Raw genomic sequence first — 26,514 nt, forward strand, 5'->3', positions numbered from 1 at the left:
TTTTTTTTTTTTTTTTTTTTTTTGGTACTGGTGATGGAACTCAGGAACACTTAGCTACTGAGCCACATACCCAGCCCTATTTTGTATTTTATTTGGAGACATGGTCTGAGTTGCTTAGCACCTCACTTTTGCTGAGGGTGGCTTTGAATTTGCTGTCCTCCTGCCTTACTGCCTAAGCTGCTGGGATTACAGGCATGCGCCAATGTGCCCAGCCATTGGTTTTAGTTCTAACATGGTTCTTACGATACTTGGAGGATACAAGTGTGGGAATAGGGTACAGAGGAAGCATATTAGTTTCAGAAACTCCAGGATATGAGCCTCAAATCTGATATTGTCCATGGTCAAAAGGAGAGAACAGAGAATGACAACTCATAGTGGTGAAGGGAAGTTTGGGAGAAGTGGTAGCCTTCGACTCCTGAGGCAGCTCCACTGGGAGAAGAGCCAAAAGAATAGATTTCTGGCCAGGACCATCTTTGGCCAATCTCACCCAGAAGCCAGGAGGCACAGTAGCCCACTGCTGTGGTCCATTCAGTTCAGCCTCATGGAGTAGAGGAGAGCTGGAGGGTAAATAAGAAATGTCTAGCCCATTTGGCAAATCTCTGCCACAACATTTTACACTATTTGATGGTCAACAGGAATACTGGATTTTTACTCATGGCTTTGTCTAATATACTCTGGTAATATGGTAAGTGCTCAGCATTAATGAATGAACAAAGACCTGAAATACAGCTCTAAAAGTAAAAGCAAATTATCTACTATGCAACAGTTAGGAACTATTTACTTCCAGAGTGGATATTTAAAATGTTATGCAAATACTGAAGCACAATTCATCAATATTCTATTCTGTAGATTAGGTAACTAAATACCACAAGTTTATAGTTAAACACAGTAAATCTTTATTCATAGTAAATCTAACATTCCATATTTGTGAATTTGGCTAAAATTTCTGCAGTGTTTTTGTAGCTATACGCAGAGTAGCAAAAAATTTGTGACTTGTCCAATGCATTCTCAGCTAAGGTTGAACAATGCCTTCTTGTTCCAGGTCTCATACTATAAATGAGAGTCCTTTTGCTCTATTTAATGCCATGTTTTTTTCACATTTGTGCTTTTTGTTGGTGATTTCACTTTTTAAAGTGACCTCCAAGGAGTGTGTCCAATAAGGCACTTGGCCTAAGGCTGTGATGTGCCTTATGAAAGAAAAAAGTGTCAGAAAAGCTCATCAGACAGGAAGTATAGTGTTATTTGTTGTGTACAGGGTTAATGAATCAGCTATATTAAATAAAGTGTCTTTCTAACAGAAAGAACAGCTAAAACAAGTTTACATATTGACTGTTTAAATAAAATGTAGCCAGAGGCTTGCAAACACCCAGCCCTCTATTTCCCCTAGAAGCAATGGTTTAATTGAGTGATCACAGTGACTATATAGCACATAACTACCACAAATACAAGAACAACTGAGATGCTGTTTTTCCAGTTCTTAATAAAGATTAGGAAAAGAAAATTCAATTTGCAAAAGACATGGTTTCTAGTCAGTAGCTAATTGGTACCCACTATATAAAACCAGAAAGAGGGAGAAAACACTAAAATCCATCACCACTGCATAATTTCAATGATATATATTAAAATTTATTACTTTCTGAATATTGTTCATCTAAATTATTCAATTAACATTGTCTAGGCTTTATATTTGGAAATTAAAGAATTCAGTGGAAGGGAAAAGGAAAAGCACCCTATTTAATATAGTAACTTTAAGAACATTCACCTATGCATTATTCTTACCATCTGGACTTAGTCCTGTTAATTCAATTCTGCTTAGTTAGGCCAGTTTATAACCATTCCACACTAAATCCTACAGTATCTGAAAGTTTTGTGCTTATACTTAACAGTGGCATAGCAAATCTGAAGATTTCCCCTGCCCCCTTTTATTTTAATCATCAATTCTATTGACTACTGTAAACAATTCTCCATGCTCTGGAGGATATTTAAAGTTAGCTAACAAAGACAGTCATCTATTCTGAGCATTGCAACATATGCAGCCTTTGAGTTTTATGTTTGTTTGTGTACTTGAGGAGTACAATAGAAACTAAGCTGAAATTTCAAACTCACTTTCTAACCATTTAAGAATGCAATTCCCCTCAGAATCACCAATATTTAAAAACCTTGTATTAACATTCTGTAAGAATCCATACACAATAAAAAGCTGACTTTCCTGTCATGCTCCACATGTCTTTGAGACTAGACACAATACATGCATTAGAAAGAACTTTAAACAGTGAGTGCTCGGGTATTCCCATAGTAGTAATTGTTAACAAAATTAATTTTATTTCTGAGAAACACTTTTGGTATCATTTTCAATACCCCATAATAGGTATTATTGTTACTGGTGATTAAGAAGCTCAGAAGCTCAAATTTTATATATCCTTAATTGTGGAAATAAAGCAAAAGAGATCTGCAAATGTGAGGGGGAAATACCCAGGCACTAAAATCAACAAACATTTGCTAAGAGAAAATTTGAAATGATTGCAGCCTTGACAGTATTGCATTAACATGGAAGAGCCACACTTCTAGCCACTTACAGGGAATACTATTAAAGAAGCAATCAAGCCATGTTTGATAGGATGTATCAATATACAGAAAAAGTATTTTTTCATAATTATAAGAATTTAACATCTTTAGTCAAACACTTGGATGGGAAACAACCTAAAAAAATTAAAGACCTACTCACTTATTTCAACTACAAAGCAAATTGCTCTGTGACTAAAGGAAAATAATTTAATATTCACTATCACTTTGAGAGTATAACTCCAAGGAATGATTATGCTCATAAGTAAACAAGGCTCTTCTATGATTTGAAACATAAAACCAAATTACAAAACTAGTTTGAAGCAATTAGAGTCCAATGGTTCTCTATGTTTTCTTTTATAGCCTTTATTTTAAATTGATATTTTAGAACAGTAAATTATCTTTCACAGCAGGGCCTCCTGGTCTGGTAATACAGTACCCCCATTTCTGAATGTAAAGTTTTAAAATAAAACAAAATGAACATTAAGGCTTACAAACAGCTACTTTTAAGTCTGCTCTTATATTTAATAAGGATCAGTTTTTACTCATATTCAAATACATGGAATGTTGGCACAAAACTGAAGCTGCTGTAGAAAGATCACAGGTGTTCTGTGGGTTATCGAAACTTTCACTTCTTTAAAAACATACCCTTACATGGTCTTAATTTTACAAATTTAAGTGTTGAGAAATGTCTAAATAATAAGTAACAATTAAAATAAAATGTTTTATTCGTAAATTATATACAGAATACGCTTTACGTTACAAGGAGATGGGGAAGAAGGTAGGAGAGCCATCACCTTCCAACCAATGCTGTTCATGTTCTCTACTGGAGATGACCATCTTTCTCTGAATCAAACGTACAAATCAGTTTGGATTTCCTAAGTTGGAAAAGGAGAATTTGCAGCTAAACTAGAAGTGCTGCTGCATTGTTATTAGTTGGCTTGTTTCCACGAAATGCTTTTGAACCCTGCTAACTCAGAATCTTAAGAAATTTCCTGGATAATTTTATGATGAAAAACAAAAGCAAACTATCAAGAACAAAGTGTTACGCATTTCATTCTAAAGAAACTGTGAAATGGCTATATAACTCTGCATAATCTGAAACGTTGCAATTTCTTTATTCCTTCTAAAGTTATTTTGATTAGTCTAACAGTAAAAAGCCATACAACTATCAAAAATGCCCTTAATCTAAATGTCATTGTGGAAAATGCATCTTTGATAACTATCAAAATGAATAAGACCTACTTACTGTTAAATTATCAAATGGATAAACTTATTAATGGCTTTAGACTGTACCAATAGTAGTACCAATACTCTATAAAATGAACTGAATAACTGCTTGGATGTCAAATACATTTCAGTAAATGGATATAAAGAATGCTACAAATAAGATGTGTACATTATGATGATCAGCCAACATAGAAAATCCAACCTCTTGCCCTTAATCAGTTCCCAAAATTAGTCGAATTATGATTTTTCATGTGAAGATTTAGGTATCTCTCCATCATTGTCTTCTTCCTCCTCTTCTTCACAATCCCCATCTGTTTGCTGTTCCAGTTCCTCTTTTGTAATCATTTCAAAATCATTCCCATTTCCACTACTGTGTTGGGATCGGTCATCTTCTCTTCTGTCACTGTCTGTGTCTGAATGCCGTTCTCCACCTGAGCCTTCTGTTCCATGATTTCCTGGTCCTACTTTTCCCTCCTCATCTTCCTTTTTCTCACTGTCTGACTTTTCCTCACTGTCGGACTTCTGCTGTTTTTTGGTTTCAGATTTCTCATCTTTCTTTAAGTCTGCTTTTGGTCCTTTGTATTCATGTGTGTATAGAGGCCTAAAGGAGTCAATGAAGCCCACGTCAGCAGTCAGATTTGGCAAGAACCAAAAGTGGTGCCTTCCTCCAGTTATGAGCCAGATGATGAGAAACAAAATGCAACGAGCTGTGGGAAGAAAAATTTCTTTGAATAATTCAAACACTGAATCAGGGAGCAGGGAATATTTGTTAATAAAACGCTGGGAAAACATTTAGTTTTATTTGCACATTTCATGCACCTTAATATGAGTATTTAAATCCTGACTATTTTAGCATCTATCAAAACATTCTCATGGCAGAACATTCTGCTCTGAACTTAAGTGCACAATGCTGAAATGCCACTCCCAAAGAATTACTTTTATTTTTTCATCTGGGTATTGTTAAATGGACATACACTTATGATTTATGTAATTTGTGATGTTATACTCTAAAAAACAGCAGTCAGTTGGAAGTTTAAGCATTCATGAGACCATGTGTAAGAAATGAAAAAAATGTGAGTAAGAAATGAAGTATATCCTAAGAAAAAACGCTTTATAAAGGAAAAAGCAGGGCTGCATTATGACTTTTCTAAATCCTAGGTACTTTTGCCTTTGGTAAGGCACTTCCTTTATAAAAAATAAACTAAAATTATATTTTACATATGTAATGGTACAAATGCAAACATAATAATACTGCAGTCTACTAATATATACAATCATATATATACACACTCTACCACTGGGCTATTTCTGATTTTAAAATAAATGAAAACATTTTTGAGGGTTGCACAAGGTATAGTAGATCCAAGGCATGCACTTACATGGCCTAAATGCTATTCTAAAAAATCAAGGATAGGTCAACCCTGGATAAAGAATCCTAGCATCTATCTTCTATTTGTTTTACTAATTAGGTAAGTTATATAATTTTTGCTTATTTAAGGACCAATTCTCTCAATAGTAAGAAACAATATAATACTAATGAAAGCAAGGGAGTTTATGTATGTTTTATGACATTACTCTTTTAGAACAATATATTATGACAAAACTGAGATAATGAAATTTTACAAACTCTAATACTTCATGTAGTTTTCTATTAATTTACCAGTTATGTATGGCTCAGTGACTTTTCTTTTATAAAGACCATAATGATTATATAAATGTTATAGGCTAATCAATGGATACTTTTTTTTCCTTCATGACTATGTATCACTGTTTCATATAAAGCCTCAAAAAAGCTTGTCAATGCTTCTTCCATTATTTTGTTCTGGAAAAATAAAAAACAGTTATAGCTATGCCTTGATTTTTTAGAGTAGCATTTAAAAATAAACTACCTTATTTATAAAGTAGTATTTTATTTCCACAAGAATATAAATATGCAAAAAGAATGTTGTTAGAATCTTTGGTGGTCCAAACAGAAAAAGTAAATGTTTGAAATTATGACAAGAACAAGTTCCATGATAGATTAAGAGAGAAAATGAATAACTTTTAAGGAGGCTGAACATTTTTTTCTCCAAACACAATTATAATACTATGATAGGTTTTATAGGTTTATAAGACAGATGATTCATAATATGAAATCTTGTATCAAAACCTAAGAAAATTCAATATAGAAATGGCACAACTGGGCATGGCAGAATTCTAACATGCTTTACAGTTTTTTCTCCATGTGGCATTAGATTACCAGGAGCAAAGGGAAGAATCACAGAAAAACTGTGACATGTACTGTCATACCATTTCTATACCAACAGTGACAAATTTTAGAAAAATGCCAAAAGTCTTATTTTAAATGGTGAATTAACAAAGCATATTCAAAGTAACTACAGCAAGAATTTATTATTTTTGCAGTAATTTATTATTCAGTAAAACACTTTGATATTTCAACAAGGCCAATGCAGCTTATATTAAATATTTAAATTCTGTGCTTTTTATTCAATAAAGCATATTATAATTCTGCTATGGCCAGGCTATATATGGTAAGATTAGGTTTTATTTGGTCTAAACAAATGATTTGCCACTTTGGGGGAAATCAGTAATTTCTACTCAGGTACCAAAATAAATTTTAGATACATCGGAGAAATTAAATGTTTTAAACATCAAACAGGAAAACATAAATAAATTGGTGTCTTCTGTAGCCAAGAAGATGATCAAAAGGGCTAATAGATTTAGATCACATAAAAATTTAAAAACCCTTTTCACATCAAAAAGACAAAATTAAGAGCAGGCAATAAACTGACAAGGCAGACAAAAAATCAAAGATTCCCATCTACTCTTTTTTTTAATCAGATACAACATTTTTTATACCTTTATTTAGTCAGACACATATCTTTATTTATTTTTATGTGGTGCTGAGGATCAAACCCAGGGCCTTGCATGTGCTAGGTGAGCGCTCTATGCTGAGCCATAACCCCAGCCTTGTTGAAATATCAAAGTGTTTACTGAATAATAAATTACTACAAAAATAATAAATTCTTGCTGTAGTTAATCTTTAAAGCAAACCCTTTTCAGATTAAAATATAATGTATTATTTATTTCAACATAACTAAAAGGATAAACTTAAAATGTTTCACCATAAAGAATGATAAGGTAAGCAAAGTGATATGTATGTTAATTAGCTTGATTTAATCATTAAAACACCACATTGTACCTCATGGTATAATCATGATTTGTCAATCAAATGTAATATTAATCAAAAAATTAAAAATTAAAAAAATCCAGTAATCCTTTCTTCAGATTAGACCCAAACTAATCAAGTCTGAGCCACGTTTTGGGATTTAACCCAGAGAGTAGAATCATGTAACTCTTGACATACTTATGTTAATTTTGCTATTAAGTTTTACTAAAGTTCCAGATTATAGTTCCAACTGCTCAATACCTACCTTACTGAGGTTAGTTTTACTACTAGTAATACTTACCAACAGCAAGTAGAAGAATGCTGGCTACAAAACAGCCTGCGCCCACACTGAGGTAATAAACACCTACTCTCATTTCTGCTGGCCAAAGAGGGAAGAGTGTGGCTGCTATAACTGCAATCACTAGAACAAGAAATGACAAAATTACATAGATAACTTTTAGAATAAAAATTTAAATGACTTGGTTGTAACAATAGAGAACATATTCTTTGGGGGAAAAGCTAAGAACAAAAAATAACAAACCAAAATAAATAAATAAATAAATAAAATTCTAAAGACCCTATCATAGAGATTGTGATTCTGGGGTGGAGCTCTGATATTCACAGACTCAAGAAGCTCACCAGCTGATTCTGCTACAGACTGCCTTTTTAAAATCAGGCGTACTGTATAGAAGTATCTCCAGTATTAGTAGGTCTTTAGAACAGTATTCAAATTCTAGCTCTATCATTTATAAGCTAAGTAACATACAGCAAGTTACTTAATCCTTTTCAGGCTAAGATACTTTAGAGTTAATCAGTGCTGTTGTAAGGATGAGATGATATACTGTCTGTAAAATATTTAGCAAAGTGACTACTACATTAGTAGTAATCAATAGCTATTAGCTATTTGGATTTAACAGTTTCTACTCTTATCATAAGAGTTGTTTTGAATGAGGTCCTATGATATCATATTCACCAAGATTATTTTAATTAATATCTATTTTTCTATTTGTTATATCATTCTTCCCTACCCACTCCTACCCTGAACTTAGAGAAATATACTCATGTTCAAAAAAACAAATCAGAAGGTCTAGTGAAGACTACATCTTCGTTTAATTCTTGTTCTACTCCATTTCTGAATAAATATTATTCTTCTGCAATTTCTTTTAAATTAGATATATTCCAGATATCTTTCTTTCTTTTTTTTTGGATACTGGGGATTGAATCCTGGGGTACTTAACTACTGAGCCACACCTCTAGCCCTTTTTTATATTTTTATTTAGCGACAGGGTCTCCCTGAGTTGCTTAAAGCCTGGCTTTGAACTGGCAATCCTCCTGTCTCAGCCTCCCAAGATCCTGGGATTATAGGTGCATGTCATCACACCTGGCCATTCTAGATATCTTTCAATCAGTGCATACTAATTCTTTAAAAGATACATGGTATTCTACTATACTGTAATTTATTTTACCCCTTTCTTATTAAAGAACTTGAATTCTGTTCAGTTTGAACCTCTAACAGATAATATCAGTGCAAATATCCTTGTACATATACATCTGTGCAACTGTGTTTGTATAACAGAGTGAATTCCTTTAAATGGAATTATTAGGCCAAAAGATATAGGCATTTAACATTTGAAAGATTATATGCTAGATTATGCTCTTAAATATAGTCTGAAGGATTTGGATTAAAATACGCAACACTTAAATGCATATGCTTGTGCAACTACACGCATAAAATTGGATAAATTCCTACAAGTATAATTGAAGGATTAGAGTATATGCATTTAAAATTTGAAAGATATGCCAAACTGACCTCCCTCTAAAATTAAAACAATGGATATACCTGTCAAGTGTTGGAGAGACCTTCTAACTAAGACCTTCACTGTCAAACTCTATTATTCCTTTAATCACTGTTGCTTTATTTTGTATTTGAGCGTGATTAAGTATCATCCATGATTGGTTATTGTAATGCTTTATCTGTGCACTACCTTACCATTTTTCTACCAAGTTGTTAATCTCTTAAAGATCTTCATTTTAATATATTGCAAATATTTTCCTTAGTTTACCATTTATCTTCTGACTTTATTTAAAGTACTCACTTTGAAACAATAACTTTTATATTTAGAAATAATTTCCTTTGTGGTTCTGCATTTGTTTCCTAAATTTTAGATTATACTTTAATGCTACTTACATCCTGCTACTTACCAAGAATTAATCCCATGACAAATGTTTTAATGTGAACTGGGTCATAGATCCACACATAAACCTAGAAGAACCAAGAAACCTTAGTGCTTACAAGTTCTAAGGTCACAATGGAAAGTAGGTCTTTTTTTTTTTTTTGGTGATACTAGGGATTGGAACCCAAGGCCTTGTGCATGCTAGGTGAATGCTTCACCAGAACCACACCCCCAGCCCTTTTTAAAAATTTTTGAGACTATCTTGCCAAGTTGCCCAGGCTGACCTCAAACAAGTGATCCTCCTGCCTTAACCTCCTGAGAAGTTGGATTACAAGTGTGCACCACTGCATCCACCATAGAGTTTATTTCTACATTTAAGGACCTCTAAGGCAGTCACCAACATCTTAATATATGAGGCTTACTTTCTAAGAAAAATTCCAAAGACTTTCCCTTTAATAATAATGGTTCCTTTGGCATTCATTCAGTTAGAAAATGATCATAAGAATGCTGCTTGTTTTGTACATACTTCCATGCATTCAATAATTTGTTTATGTGTGCAAATCACTGTTTATTCAAAATAAGGATCAGCAATTATCAATCCTTTTGTTCCTATGTAATAATGGATCTGTTTGGGCTAAGAACATAGTTAAGATTCCAGCCAGGTTTTACTAAGATCCAACAGCTCTAAACTACATATTTTTCTCTCCTACTGACAACAAAGAACCACTATCATGCTTGGGGAACATAAAGATTCAGTGACTCCCTGCAATAATTTCACTGTCCACTCCTTCAAGGAGGGTTTTTAGCCCACATGAAGAGAACCACTGTTTTAAAGCTTGATGTACTTTTAGCAGGCAATTTTATACAACAGAACATCATTCAGATTGGAGATATGTTCAATCATCATCCATAACTTTGTTTTATTTCTTAATTTCTACAAATAACAGAAGTCTTTCATTTCCTATTTGACCAGAATTCTTTCTGTCCTTCCAACTTGGTTCTTCTATTTCTAACACCTGGGGTTCTGCTTCAATCCCTACTTTTATTCTTTACAATCTCCCTGGAAATAAGTCCATAGACATTACTTCTGCTACTTACCATTCTAAATAAATATATTAAGAAAAAAAGACATTTCCTACCTTTAAAAATTGTGGAATACATGGTGGTTTCTAAGAATAAAATCTAGTCTTTTCAGGATGGCAAGACCCATGCTTTTGCTCAGCTTTTCCTTCCCTAAAAGACATAAATTCTTCCTGGTTCACTTGGCAATCAGCCTGTCAGCCTTGAAGGCTCAGCTGTGTCCAGGGTCTTTAAACCCTACTTGTCCTTTCTAATTAGTTTTTGAATAACAATTCCTAATTGTTAATCTTACACCATTAATGCTTACCATTCAACAAAGTAACAGGTTTAAATGCTTCTGTGTTTGACAGACTGCTAAGTGCTTCTGTGTAGAGAATTTCATTGTACTTACCATGCTATTCCCAGCACCTATAAAAATAGCTGGCATATAGCTAATGCTCAATGCCTAACTGATGGTACTAGTGCACTTCTATTACAAGGGTTCTTAACCAAACCTCTCACATGGTAGACATCAACCAAGGTTCTTAACCATTAAAATTACCATAAGATATTTGTATGCAGATGCATACCCATGCCCACCCCACCTTCCGTTTAAGAAATTTAAGATTCTCATGCAAATATGTTTGCAAAAAGCCTAGACAGAACACGTTTTTTTAAAAAATATTTATTGCTTAGTTTTAGGTGGACACAATATCTTCATTTTACATTTATGTGGTGCTGAGGATCGAACCCAGTGCCTTGTGCATGCTAGGCAAGCACTCTATCACTGAGCCACAACCCTAGCCCCAGAACATATACTTTTAAAAAAGCTTCCCCAGAATTTCAAACACATAGCCCTAGAAGCCAGTATTTTATATACACTACTTAATATTTTAGTAAGAAAGAATATGCCCTGAAATTCACAATAGCCCAATTGTATATAACTAATGTTTTTGTATTGGTTAAGTAACTACATTAACCAATGTAATCTTCCTGGAAGGTTGCCACCACACAAATTTACAATTATAAAAGATACAATAAAAGCTAGCTCCTTGAGCAAAGCATCAAATAATGTTGAAAATTTTAGGTCCCTCAAGTGATGTGTATAAAAGACAGAGATCAGTCGATGTCCCCCATTAACTACTCTGTTCTTTTTTTCTTTGATAATAACTGAAAATTGCAATTTTAGCTGGGCAAATGATCATTCAGCATAAAAAGTGCATATCTAAGACTTTATTTCAGGTAAGTATAACCACGTAACTAGATTCTAGTCAGTGGAATTCAAGCAGAAATGAAATTGCCAGCTTCTTGGACAGTGTCCTTAAGAGGCCTTCTTAAATAGAAGCATGGTTTTTCACTCTTTTCCTCTTCTGGATATAGATATCCAGGTTGGCAATCATTTTGGACCATGAGGCAATCTTCAAAGGTGAAAACAAAGGAACTTAGGTCCACTATGGAGCTGCCCTATCTCTCTAGATTATACTGATGAGAAAGAAATAAGCAACTATTTTGTATTAAGCCATTATTTCTTTAGGTTTCCTCTTATATACTCTTACCTCATTTCCATCCAGAAAAACTTGATCATCATGTGGCTCAAGTTTGAATTTTTTCTTCGTTTCCTTCTTTTTGGGAGTTCCTGGAGTTTCCTCCTATGAAAACCACAGGTGAATAATAGAAATAACACTTATTATCAAGGAAAAGCAATATAACATTAATATAGTCAAAAATTTTTTCACTTTTAACACAAAAGATTCTTAACTTTGATATTTATAAATAATCCCAATATAATCATCTCAAACGGGTGCTGATATTTTAAATATGCTTATATCCCAGTAGATCAAATACACATCATTTTTACTTAATTTTAGTTTAATTTACTTTTTTGGATTCTTCCTTTTCACCATCTTTTTTTTTCTCTTTTTCCTTTTTTGTCTTTTCTTCCTTTATATTTTCTTTCTTATTCTTTTTGTCCTCTTCTTTTCCACTTTCAGCTTTTCCTTTATCTTTTTCTTTTTTTATGTCTTTATCATACTTCATTTTCATTACTTTTAAAGCCCGGTGGAAAAACTGCTTCTTTAAAAGCCTTAGGGGTAAAAAAGTATAACATTATATTCCCAATCTATTATACAGACATAGACTAAAAAGCAAAAAAAGATCAAGACCCAAATAAAATGAGCAAAGAAAGACATAAATTGGCAACCCATAAATTACAACTAGTAAGCCCATAGAAATATACTGAACTACACCAACAGTCAAAAAACCTTTTATAGGTCAATTAGATTATATGAAAGTTGTCAAAACTCAATGATATTCAATATAATTTTCACTTTTAACTATTTAATTTAGGTATAAAAGAGATTATAGGTTTGTAATTACTGATATAAAATTTATCTCTAGGTCCTTTAAGAGTAAGCAAGACTAGCCTCATTTAATGTTAAGTAAGTCTCAATGCCAGAAATGATAAAGAGGAAAATAGTGTAAAAATGTTAACAGATTAAAAGTGTGTCATGCCAAGTATGGTGGCGCACACCTGTAATCCCAGCAACTTGGAAGGCTAAGGCACAAGGATTGAAAAGTTCAAGACTAGCCTGGGCAACTTAGTGAGACACTCTCTCAAAATAAAAAATAAAAAGGGCTGAGAATAATATAGTTCAGTGGTAGAGTAACCCTCCCCCTGACTCCCAGTTTAGTCCTTAGTACAGCAAAAGAAAAGAAAAAAAGTGTGTCCACGATTTGATTAATTCTATTCATATCTCTTCACCATTTTTCTGGGTGTCGTTTTTTTTCTCCATGGACTTCACTATTCAGGCTGGCATTATGATGAGATGTTTTCAATTAAGTAATGAATAATTAAATACAGTAAGATGAGATTTCTGGACTCTGATAAGGATTATCACAAGATCAATTTGAAAAATATATTTGGCAAAATATTATGTATTCTTGCTTTTGTTAACTTCTCTCTATACACACTGTTCTTTCTTCTTTTTAGTAGTTATTATTTTTGTTTTTTTTTACATTCTCACCTCTGGACCTTTACACTGGCTGATCCTTTCATCTGGAATGTTTTCCCCCTAAATAAACATGTCTTTTTGTTTTACTGCCTTACTTTCTTCAAGTTTTTTCAAGTTTTCCCTTAACCTTAGTTGACCGTGTATAAACCACAAGCCCACCCCATCCTCTCTTCTGTTTCCTGTTATCCTATCCTTAGCATCTGTCTTCTTACTATATAATTTGTTACAACTGTTTGCTCTTTCACTAACTGTAAACTCTTCATGAGATCTTTGTTTTATTCATTTTTATGATAAGTTTAGAAGCTCAGCTGATCCCAATTTAAATCAACTTTGCGGTTGACAGTTCCTTTCTAACCTTATAATCCTACCAAGAAACTGGGTTACCCTTCATTTTATCATTTATAAGCAACTTTTTCAAATCTTATGTTCAAGCTTCTAAGTTTCTTATCTTTTTCTTCACTACTGCCTTGATAATGTACAACTACCATAACACAATCTAGAAGCAAGGTCTCACTAGTACTATCTGTACCTGCTAATCTACCTTTCTATTTACACCTCACTGGTGCCTGCTCTAGAACATCATGTCATTTGTGAAATAGATCTTCCTGTCCAGATGACCACTTCTTTCTGGTCACTGTGTTATGCCCACTGGAGCACTTATATTTCACCTGCCTGGATGGGCTTCCACTTGTAGCACATTAGGTCCAATCCATAATCATTACCATAAAGTTTACTTTTAGGTTTCCTCATCTGCCTATTCTATTTGTTCAGAAAATCTATTTAGCATATAATTTTGTAAATACACATATAAATAAAATTAAGAATTAATGATTAGCTACTTATAAACAGTAAGTGGGATATAATAGTAGTGGGGTGTTTGAATATAAAGGGGTAATTTATATTTTTTACTTCAGAATGTCTTGACAAATTTATAATGAACATATATTCCAATTCTGTTTGTGCCTTTATGTGATTTCCTAGAAGAAACATTTATTATCATTTAATCTGAAAATGAAATCTTTTTCATGTAATGTTAATTTTAAAAACCAGCATTTTATATTATAGTTCATATTACAGATGTTCACATAATAAATGTCCACATATTGAGAGTACATGTATACACATATAGATACTTTAAATGTATATTCTCAAATGGTAATGTGTTTAACTACAAAACAACATTATCAATAATTTAGGTTTTCTTCTGTATCGTTTTCTTTATCTTCAGTTTCTGAAATTTATATCAGTGGAAAAAACTCTTAATAAAGAAATAAGTAATTTAAGAAATAAACCATTGAACTTTAGTAAGAGGGAAAAAACCTTTTCCCTGATGAGCAGATACAGAAGGGCATAGGACAAGTAGGACCGTCTGCTTCTTCTGTCACTTTTCACTCTTCCTGCAAGGTTATCCCCACCCATGAAAGAAAAGTAGATTATTAACTTCCAATCAAATCATGTTGAAAATAATTTCACATTGAGTTAGGTTCAAATATCATCTTTACCACCTGACTAGCTAAATGACATTAGGTAAGTAACTTAACTTCACTTGATTTCTAAAATGACATACCTATCTCATAGGGGTTTTCAGGATTGAGAACTTGTAACTGTTGAACATAGTGTCTGGTATACATAGAGTTAATAAATGTTATCATTATTGCTATGGCAAAATCTTCAACTGCAATTACTAGTTATGGGATACATATACATTTGGTTTCAAAGATCATTATAGCACTAGTCCATTTTGTACTAAGTACAATCACTGACTTACTCATTTATGGGTCTTTAGAGGATGTCTAAAAATGCTTAAAAATGTGAGATTAACATTATTTAACTTTTGTGATAAAATCAAAGCCTCTACTTATTTGGCTTTACATATGAGATACAGAATAAATCATGAGCCCAAAGAAATATCTGTCTTGATATTTTTCACAGAACTACTTATACTTTCTTATCTCAATATATCCTATGCCCTCTCCTGGGAATAAATACCCCTTTTCTCTTTTTTGTTGGGTAACTGCCTATTTATGTTTCAAATTTTGATTAAAGCATTTTCATCAGCTATTGTTATTAATTATAAATCTGTCCCAACAGATTAGAATTCTGTTTTCTGAGATAGGAAGCAAGTCACAGTAATTGTATTCCAGGGGCTTGCTTTACAATAGATATGTGATAAATACATGATTGAGTAAATAAATGGTTTAAAAGCAGCCTGTAAAAAGTTTTAAAATTACTTCTGTATTTTTTCTCACTTCTTAAGCATTTTTTTTTCAGATTTAACAAATATTTATTTAACGCCTGGCATGTATTAGGTACTTTCACCTATGTATCAATGGTGAATTTTAACTACATGTCCCATTGTGCCAAGTGCTATGGAGAAATGATCCTACAACTGTTTTCAGATTTAGATGCAAGAGATTAAAACACTAACACATATACCAGAATTCTAAAATGGTTAAGGGCCAAACTGGATGATACTAACTTGAAAAGTCAGTATAACTTTAGAAACAAAGGTTAATGTGAACTGGAGGACCTGGGGAATACTACATGGTAGAAGTAGGACTTGAGAGATGTGTTTGTAATATTGACAGGCAGATTGGATAGAGGAAAGAGAACCACTGAAGGAAAGTGGCAGGTTAGGATCACAGAAAGACCAGAAGAGAGAAAGAGTGGGACTCACTTGCACAAGAGTGAGGAGGACATTACTAGACTGCAGGTCAGTGATGCAAAATTTCATTGACACCTAGTCTGAACTAGTTTGCAGAGTTCATGTGTGCAGTAGGCCACAAAATGTACAGATTGTACTAGAAAAGATCTTTTTTTTTTTTTACTATCCCACATTTTCCTGTTTTGTGTCTTTCCTCACACTTCAAGTGAAACTGGACAAGAATCTTACTGCGGTTTTCTCTATGGCTGAGCAGGAACCCATGAGGACTGGCCATCCAATCCTCAATAGTTATATTAGAAATGGCTTCTCTCCTTTATTTTAATGAAAAAAAAGGACAGACACAACATAAATGGGAATAACATATAAAATGAAAAGTGAGAACACCTCTATGACATTCTCTGAACCTAGGTCTTTGGAGCTTTTAAAAGCTTTTAAAATGGTTCCATAGCTCCTACAAGCCCAAATAGATATGGGCCATACTGGCTGCTCTCCTTCTCAGAGAAATAGTCTCAGAGATTTAATATCCAAAAAAATTAGTATTGGCAAGTGACTCAATTGTAATCTTTGCTCCCTTAAAAGAACCATCATCTTGTTGGAGGAGATAGTCATAGTGCAGTGGTTGAGAGCATGGACTTTGAAGCCAGAATACTGTATTTAGAACCTTAAGTCTTACCAGCTTTGTGACCTTGGGCAAGGTTCTTAAATTCTTCATGCCTCAGTTGCTGCATTTATAATTTTTACACCATATGTAAAAAAAAAAATTATTTTGAAGTGGGCAGGGAGTTTGTATTTTGGAGCTAATTCTAATTAGACAAATTGCTGTAAGGAACAAGTAAATATCAACTGCACCACTGTTAGGGTATCCCCACCCAACAATGAAACCGTACTGTTTCTGAAATGCCTATTAGTGATCTCTCGTCTTTGACAACTAAGAATTTTAAGGAATATTTGATCCCAGTGGATCAAGACGCTGAGGTAGGAGGACTCTTGAGTTCAAAGCAAGCCTGAGTAACTTAGTGAGGCCGTAAGCAACTCAGTGAGACCCTGTCTCTAACTAAAACAAACAAACAAAAAACTGGGAATGTGGCTCAGTGGTAAAGTGCCCTTGGATTCAATCCCTGGTGCCAAAAAACAACAACAACAACAAAAAAAAAAGATAAATATTTGATGATTATTTAATACAACAGTTTAAGAAACCAGGCTGTGAAACAGTGGATTTTAAGAGGATTCTCAGATGGCTAATATCTTAAGTGTTAGTAAACCCAATATTAACACCATATCTCAGCATTTTTTTTTCTTTTTGCAAAAAAGTGGGATGGAACCATTATATGCAGCTTTTTTCTTTTTCTTTTTTTAAAAATTGTGCTGGTGTCATTTAGAAATCATTTATTATTAATCTTTGGTGCAAGATCAGGATGCATGGAATATTTCTGAATACACATTAATGCACTGTGAAGATTATGTGGGGAAATGCTATGTATCCCTCCCTACGAACATGAAAAATAATCTAAAATCTCCAATTCTCAGATTATAAATATCAGTGTCATGAAAACAAAATTCAGTCAACATCTACTATTGAATATACTTAGTAAGTATTAATAAGTAAATCCATGGAGTGTCTGCAAAGAAAAAATATGTAATGTGAAAAATATATCTATGTTACCAAATTGTACTGCATCCTGAATTCTCAAAGACAGGAAAGGTAGATGTAGTTGCCTTGATTTTCAAGGAATACTACATTAGTAATCATTAAAAACAGGGAAGGGTATCTGGCTTATGGTTCTGGGCACAGACACTAAAAAACCAAGGATAACAAGGATATAGGAATCCCTGCAAAAGTTTTAGAAAAACACTCCCAACCATTTGCTCTAAAAGAGAAAGAGCTTGTTCACTATAGACTTTGGCATATGATATATTGCTGACCCTTTAGTTTAGCGGGCCTGGCAATAGAGTAAAAAAGCTACCGTTAATGATAAAAAATAAGTAAAGAGTTTTAATACTATGGTGAAACTTAAAAATTATTTTGTTATACAAAGAAATAAATTTTGTTGTGCTAAGAAATAATACTACCTGTTGCAGTAATCAACCACAGACTCCCTTGTTGTAAATAAAGCTTCCTCTCCTTTCTTGGCCTTTGCCCACTTGGAATCCAAAAGGCAATCCACTGCTTTTGAAGCTAAAGAAGAAATTTATTATTTTAAATTTAGTATTCATGGGAACTTATGTCTACATAAACAATATTTCATAAGGCAAATTTCAACATTCTGACACAGAAAATAAAACCTAGCACAATGTAAAATTAAGTATAATATGACCATCATAACAGTTCCTTAAAACCTCAATTTATGAAATATATTGATAAGCATCTTTTAAAGTAACGTTGTGAAATAAGTGGCTCTCAGAAATACTATTTAAAACAAGGTAAATTAATAGGGAAATGTTTATGACAAAAATTTGCAAAATACTTGTATGCAACTATCACTCTTATCAAATACAGGATAAACAAACTCAAACACCTTCCTCTTTCTCCACACAGTAATAAAAATTCTCATCAAATTTTACTGTAACCCACTGAAGAATAACTCTGTAAACAATCAACTACTGTCAGTAGAAATAGCTAAATGTTAGATTTAAAGTGATCAGTATGTCTATTTTTAAAAAACTCTGAATATCAAAATCATTAATATTACTAAAGAAAGAGAAGATACAGAATTTCTTCTCTATAATGGCAACTCAATTTTAATTGATAAAAAAGGCAACACAACCACTATTTATAAGCTATGGGCCCTATTATACACTACAAGAGTTTATAACAAGGTTGTATGGATAATATGAAGAACCAAAGCTCCTAGTTAGTTCCAAGTACACATACTATCAAGATAAAAGTTAACACTTCTGAATACTAAAAGTAAATCCTATTTTTAAAATTTCCAACAAATGCAATTAAAAAGAATAGGATAATCAATTGTCATATATTAATCACCAACTTTTAATAAACACACTTGGCAAGTACTTCTAAAACGTCTACAAAATCCAAATTTAGGTAACTTCATATGATATGTACACTAATATTGTTTTATAATCCTACCAATAAAATAATCAACACGGTGACCCATCATATTGGTGGATTTTGTTGGACAGTTGAATCGAAGATACTTGGCTACAGCCTTCTCTTCTTTAGATGGTTCACCAACTTCCTGCAACGTAAGAATATTAATTTAATGTAATGATTTACTTGAGAAATTTATGCACTGAAGAATAATTTACAGATCTGTTCTGTAAATCTTTTCAAATGAACTACAGCCCTTGCTTCAGGCAATCTCTGGAGCTTGGTAATGCACAAAAAAGAGAAAAATAGAGATTTTTAAACTATATATTTTTCAAATACAAATAGACAAGGGCCAGACCTGTCTGCTTTTTTGGCCTCAACTCTGCTTTTTGGCATTTGAATTGTTTTTCCAGTATGGTAACTACTTTGTACCAGTTCATCTTTTTAATAGTCACAAAACAATAATTTAAAAGATAAGATGTTGCCAATAGTGACTGCCCAAATGTCAAAGTATGACGAATTAAGTGTAAAATAGCTACAACCAAAGTATGTACCCTGAATAATATGTATAGCCCATTGGGACAGTTCTCAAAGTAACCAAGGATAGCTGCCTCGATGAATATTCCTTAAGAACTCCTAAGATGCTGACAATTGGTACTAATTCCCTCCCCTTTCCTCTGTAGTTGCAGATACCAGGTATTGTCTGGGACTCCTTTCCTACCTTGCCTTCTTCTTTTCCTTAATAAAGATAAGGCAAAAATTAGAACTGCAGAAAACAGATATTACTATGTCATTTGAACATCTGGTTAATGGAAGCACACTCACAAAGTAGTTTTGAAAAAGCTTTAATTCTTCCCTGTTTTCTTCCATATCTCTCTCTAAATTTTCTATTATATACTCTGCCACTATCAGCTGTGAGTTATTTGTAGCAATAAAAATTAAAAGCTCAAACGACTCAACTGGAATGAAGACTACTATAAAAACAAAATACTCATGAAAAAAATTTTATTAAGATACGTACCCCAAAACCCCAGAGTCCTAAAAAATTGCAAAATCAATATTTTAACACTCAAAAAGTTCACTAACATCTACATAGTTCATGATCTGAGTCTTAGCTATAAAATACATTTCCTGACATAATAAAAGGTGAAATTCCTTATTAGAATTTTTAAAACCATTTTATGTTAATATATGTTGACATCACATGTTAAATGACAGTATTTAATTGTATAATGTACATGTGTAATAAACATGAGCTTCATCTATTAGTAAATATACATATTCATACAGCTGAAAAAATTACATAATAGTTGAAAATAATGATATATTAATGCCTTACAGAAACCAATTCTATTTTATAATCACAACTATACTCATTATCCCCTCATCTGATACATCTGTTGTCAATTTGAAGATATATCTAATTGATAACTTGTTACTGGCATTAAAAATTGTGGGAGGAAAAACCATTCAAATATGTACTTCTTGACTGCTTATCCTATGATCTTCAGATGCTACTGTTAATACCAAACATTTGTAAGGCATGACACCTTCACTTTGGCACATAACCATCAAAAGAAGCAACTGCTATTTTCCAAAAGGAGTGGAAGAAATATATTTTAGATGTACACAAAGTAAAAGTGAGATAAATGTGGATAGGAACAGTTAAAAAGGATTTCTTGAAAGAAGGCACTGAATTTTGAAAGACGAATGAGTTCGGGGTAAACTGAATGAAAAGTATAAACCCGGTGGACTCCAGGAGAGACCAGTTATGAAGCTCTGGGAGATTAATATGTATAAGTAATTTTTATTTTATTCTGTAAGCAGCAGAAAGACCACTAGTAATTTTTGAATAGAAGAGAATTAGAAAAATGTTTTAAATATTACTTTGGTGGTTCTGTGAGATGAATTTGAAAACAACAACAACAAAAAACTCATAAAGCACGGAAACTAGTTAGAAGACTACTACAATATTCAAGTAAATGTGATGTGATGCCAGACCAAGAACAGGGAAAAAAAAAATGTAGATATCTGAAACATTACAAATATAGAATAAATAGGATTCAATTATAAAGAATGAATGAAAAGGTTAGTTAAAGGTATGTAGGTCAACAGAAATGATAGTTTTTCAATAACAGAAAGGAAACTGGGAGGAAGGTAATTCTGGAGAACAATAATGTCACTCTGACATGGTATGTCAATATTCACACTAACTCAATTAAAACACTTACTGATTACAGATAAATGTATTAATCTTCTGAGAGATAATCAAAGTAGTACATGTAAAATTGGGTTAAATATCAGGATACATAAAAAGCTGAAAAGTTGATTCTATTATGCAATAGGGAATTTTGTATATAATGTATATACAAAATTTTTAAATCTCATTTTAACAATTAACTTCAAGTTAGCCAACTTTTCCACAACTGCATACCCTCCTTGGAAAGATACTACTAAGAAACAATGACCAGAAGAGATTTAGAAAACATAGGATTTGGATAATCTCTCCTAACTAGACACAGAATTACTTGTCCATTGATACTTTCTTAAAGTATCAGTAACTTATAATTGTTATCCATATTACAATATGGATTGCCTTTATGAAAACAATACAATTTGTTATCTCCTGGGGCTTTGAAGCCAGAAAGAAAGATCCAGTGAGAACATGACTATGAGAAGTTGGTCATACAGGGGATCCTGTATGATGGCTTTATTCTGTTTCCCAGCTGCAGCCTAAAGAGGGTATAAAATAGTCTAACCTGCTTCTTGTTTATACATTGAACTACAGTATCTTCCCTGTGTTCCCTTTTGATATGAACAAAATATTAACATTTCAAGGTTTATAAAAAGAAATAAAGGCCTTTTAGGAAATTAGCACTCACTAATGAAAAGGAAACCAGCCCATCAACTCTGAAACAAAAGGAGAGAAATTTTTAGGCAAAAAATTAGAATGTGTTAGAATGAGGACGTTAAGATCCAACAAGTTTAGGCTAGACTGCCTTTCTTTGCACCCAAATACCAATGTGCTAATTGCTGTAAACCACTTTTAAATTCAAAGTTTGGTTAAAACACTCTTATAAGATTGTTTAACAAAAACTATTTTTACTTTAGAACACATCAACAAACACTACAATGACATAGATTACCAATTTCATTATTTTAGCCAAATACTTAACATTTTTGAGGAAAAAAAATTAGATCCAGAGTAGGTAAACATGGGTTTTTATCTTACAGAATTTCTGATACAGAAGAATTTAAAAACTATATCCAATAGAATGCCTTACTTGATCTGTCAATACTCAACTGAGCAAAAAAGAAAAAGGTTCAAGTTTACAAACTGTAAATTTGTACACAAAGACACAAAAAAGACAGTATAAAAATATTTGTGAAAATGCCAACAATAGGTTAACAGAATAAAATCTGAAAGCTGGAAGGGACCTAAGGTAAATCATTTGCTCAAAGTCACACAGCTTTGTATATTGACTGTATTAGTATCCTTCTGTAACACCTCCAATTCACTTCTATTGTATTCTATCTGTAACAACAGGTTTGTTAGGTAACTGCAAAACCCTCCATTAAACCTGTGTGGGGAGATTTCAGACTTAGGACTATCTTCCTGGGTTCCTTCTCTTTTCTTCAGAAGGTCCTGAGAAGTAAGACCTGTAGTCTGGCTCTATGGTCCAAAAGTTGCTATTTTCTTTCCTTTCCTGAAATTAAGCATAGCTTATGATATGTCAGGGGTTTAGTGCCAGGAAGACAGCTAAGTCCAACAAAAATAACTGACAGAGGTTATAAAAGTTCTAAGAACAAGTAAGCCATTTAAATGTCCCAAAACTCAACAAGATATACACATATGCAAAATACTGGATGAGATGATTCCCTTTAGCTGGGACAAGTCATATTAAGTCTTTTTGTTGTACAATTTGATATAAAGAATCAGGATTAAAGTATTTCTGAATAACTTACTTTTATCAATGGTGAGGTAGAAAGACTATTCAATTGGGAATTAGAAGATCTATCTAAAACTAGTTTTACTATCTTGATGAGCAATCCAGGTTATGTCACATAACCTCACTGGACATCAGTTTATCTGTAAAATGAGGGCAGGCAGTACACTCTAGGCCCATCATTTGTTTTTATATCAGACTAATTGGTGAAGAAGTTTCAAAAAAAATTTTACTAGACTATTTTCAACTCTTAAATTTCATGACAACAGGATTCTAAATCAATGCTTCTAGTAAGCAGCACTGTTAATCTGCATGAAGTTACTATATTTCTTTAAAAACATTACATAATTGCATTTCTTAAATAACTTAAAACTCTATTCAAATTTTTCATTAATTTGGAATGATATCACTCTTATTTGAGAATCTCCATCATTAAAATTTGTTCATCATGTCAATGAACATGTGGCTCACTTCAGGTTTTCAGTGAGGAGTACTTTCAGTCCTAGAAGGAAATGTGACGATAGTCTTCTTGCTTCCAACTTTGATGGGACACAAGAATCTGAAATTATGCTGCACTAGAAAAAGCAAATGAATTAGCTACTACTTTTTTTTTTAACCCTGAACTTATTTTATTGTTTATACCAAACATCCTCCCCCAAATTACAAATTATAATTCAAGGTTACTGAATCTACTTAACATAAAATCTTTTCTAGAAATGAATAATCATGAAACATCAAATAACAGGAAACAGGTGTTATTGTAGAATACTCTGCTTTTAAGTCCTACAAAAGAATCTTTTCTTTAACAAACTCTGAACTTTGTCATTAATTTGATCTTTTAATCTCACGTGATATCAATAGCATAGAGTTTCTGACTCTCTGGTAAGGAAAAAAAAGGGGGAGTTGACTAGGACAGTGTATTTTTATAAATTTGTCAGAATTTTAATGACATAAAAGCACCACTCCAAGATCTTCCACAAATATTCTACACAGTTATTCAAAAAACTGTGATGAGAAAATAATGTATTTTCATTTTGCAGTATGCAAAACTAATTTTTAACAATCAGATCCTGAAATAAACAATAGAAAGTAAGTAGATACACTTTCTGTAACTCACAATCTAATGTTTATTTACTGAATAGATAGCTGTTAACCAATCTTCACCACATTGAAAAGTGTTTAACAAAAACCAAAATAATAATCCAACCTAAGTTCTTTATCCTAGGGGAGGATAAGAAGGAAGAGGTTGTGCACCAAGCACTTTTTGTAACATTTATAACTTAGTAAGTATAAATGATTTACCTACTGTTTTCACAGCAACTGTATAAATGTAAGGTTTAAAACAATTGTTTTTTAAAGGTAAAAAATCCCTTACATATGCAGAAAATTGAGGTTAAAAAGTAACTTGCTCAAAATTACTCTAAAAATTGGTGGAGCTTCAGTACAAAGAGGCACAGTGGCAAATACTAAATTTCTGGGCCACTACCTCTATAGTACTATACTATATTCACCTACCTTTTTATCAGCAACTATTCAAAAATTGAATTATATACCCTTCCTGACAATATTAAGGTGCAGTTTAAACTGTAAAATAGTGTGTGTGTGTGTATATATATATATATATATATGTATATATATATAATATTATATTTTTAAAAATTTGTTCTAATTAATTACACATGACAATAGAATGCATTTTGACACATCGTACATAAATGGAGTGTAACTTCTCATTGTTCTGGTTATATGTTATGTAGAGTTACACCATGAAATCATATATGCACATAGGGTAATGATGTCTTTATTCATTCTACTATCCTTCCACCCCCCATATACATTTCTCTGTCTAATCCAAAGTACTTCTATTCTTCCCTAGCGCCGCCCCCTCCTTACTGTGAATTAGCATCGCATATCAGAGAAAACATTCAGCCTTTGTTTCTTTGGGATTGGCTTATTTCTTTTAGAGTATGAATTCAAAACTCTTTGAATAGTTTGTAAATATAGCTTACAAACAGTGGGTATTCATGGGCATAAAATTTGTGTTGTCAAGTATAAGGAGTACAGTAAGTACAAATCTCACAACTTCCAATAAAAATTTTGGTAAAATGTTGTCTATATAAATCAGTAACACTAAATTTCAAAAGATCAGGAATAGTATGATTAGAAACTTCTAGTGATCTTAAGCCCTTGTCTTCAGACCTGTCTGAACTTGGAATTTGCCTCTTTTAATTCCCTTTGGTACCCTGTTCACAATTACTTTTTTTTTTTTTTTTGCCAAACTGCAAACTTACTAGATCATTATCTTTTTTCAGAGTACTTGAAAGACCACTTTAAAAAATTTTAATTTAAACTTTAACTTGCTCAAAACACCTGTAAGAGGGCCAATAAGCTGATAAACAAAAGTGCAGAGAATATAAATAGGAAAGTCACTCTATTCCAGGAACAGAAAACAGTAAGTGTAACAATTGGAGATAAGTATAACTGACAACTTTACTACATGCTATCAATTTATGATGCTTTTGATTTCTCAGCATATGAACTGCTGAGACTAATAAACATCTTGAGTCCAAGATGCTCAACATATTTAATCCTCTTGACAAAGAACAACAGGGGGAAAATTGCTGGGAAGAAATGCACAGATGATATGCATATGGAATGAGGGAGGGATGTTATGTAGGTTATGAGGATGACAAACTGGCATGTGAAAGGTTTCTGGGTGCCACCAGCTCATTGCAGCACCAGTGGGGTTGTGTTTGTTTACAATGTGTCGCCTGGAAGAAAGCCAGTAAGCTTCAAGTGGAACTATGAGGTTAAAATATTGAGGAAACACGTAAAAGCAACTGAACATCTGGATTAGGGGATCACAGCCTGCGCCCCTGGGGCATTTGACCAGGTCCAGGTCCTTCCCCCTCTTACCGTCTATGCGCACAAAGAACCTCTGCTTTAGGTCAACCCTCCGCCTCCTTCTACCCCAATTACCGTGGCCTTAATTTCGGGATAGCTAAGGCGAGAGGATGGGTGAAGGGAACGGAGGAGGGGCCCCGGGTCGGGGTGGGTCCCTGTCCGAGCTCCGGAGAAGGCTGACCTGCCAGCGTAGGCTTGGGCCGGCGCCGCCACAGGAACCCCAGGCCCTCAGCCGCGTCTCCGTGGCCGGATTCCCAGAGCGGCGCCTCCTTCCTTCCCCTGCTGCTCCACCACCACCTCTGTCTCCGCGGTAGCCAACACCGCCCCACTTCAGGCCCCTCACAACGACACAGCCTGAAGCGGGCTACCTTGCGGCGGAACCCCACCCCTCCTCTCCCTCGCGCGCCTTTTCAGGAGGTCTTCCCCGCTTCCTCTCCTTCCGAGCGCGCTGAAGCCCCCTACCCCTGGACTGGGCTTTGCTACCTGGATCCGCTTCTTGTGTCGCCTGCGTTCCGCCATGTTGGCCGCTCCGCCCGGTTCCTTCTGACGTGGAGCGAGGAGGGGGGGCGGTGGAAATCTCGCGAGAACGCGTCCCGCGGTCCGTTATGTAACCCGCCGGCGGGCGCCGAGAGAGAGGGAGGTCGGCTGCCCAGAGGGCCTAAGGTCCTTGGTGGCGGCTTCTCTTCCCTCCTCTCCTGTTGTTGTGGGAACTGGAGAATTCGCCAGAACCCGGCGGAAGTCAAG

The 26,514-nt window shown here is 33.7% G+C and overlaps 1 protein-coding gene across 2 annotated transcripts; it reads right to left on the reverse strand.

Annotated features, from left to right (window-relative positions):
• Positions 1 to 2,908: 2,908 nt before the first annotated feature.
• On the reverse strand, positions 2,909 to 26,514 carry Sec62 (SEC62 homolog, preprotein translocation factor). 2 transcript variants are annotated; one of them, XM_048814319.1, is made up of 9 exons: positions 26,254 to 26,514; positions 18,959 to 19,067; positions 17,941 to 18,046; positions 12,073 to 12,277; positions 11,751 to 11,843; positions 9,164 to 9,224; positions 7,263 to 7,382; positions 4,062 to 4,499; positions 2,909 to 3,447 (listed from the first exon to the last, which is right to left on the reverse strand). In XM_048814319.1, the coding sequence occupies exons 1-9, from the start codon at positions 26,287 to 26,289 to the stop codon at positions 3,386 to 3,388; spliced, it is 1,230 nt and encodes a 409-aa protein (XP_048670276.1). In that variant the 5' UTR covers positions 26,290 to 26,514; the 3' UTR covers positions 2,909 to 3,385. The 2 variants fall into 2 exon arrangements, with proteins under 2 accessions (XP_048670276.1, XP_015349767.1); XM_015494281.2 differs by having other exon boundaries at positions 2,909 to 4,499; positions 26,254 to 26,468.

The sequence above is a fragment of the Marmota marmota genome, unplaced genomic scaffold (genome assembly GCF_001458135.2).
Source record: "Marmota marmota marmota unplaced genomic scaffold, marMar, whole genome shotgun sequence".
NCBI classification, from domain to species: domain Eukaryota; kingdom Metazoa; phylum Chordata; class Mammalia; order Rodentia; family Sciuridae; genus Marmota; species Marmota marmota.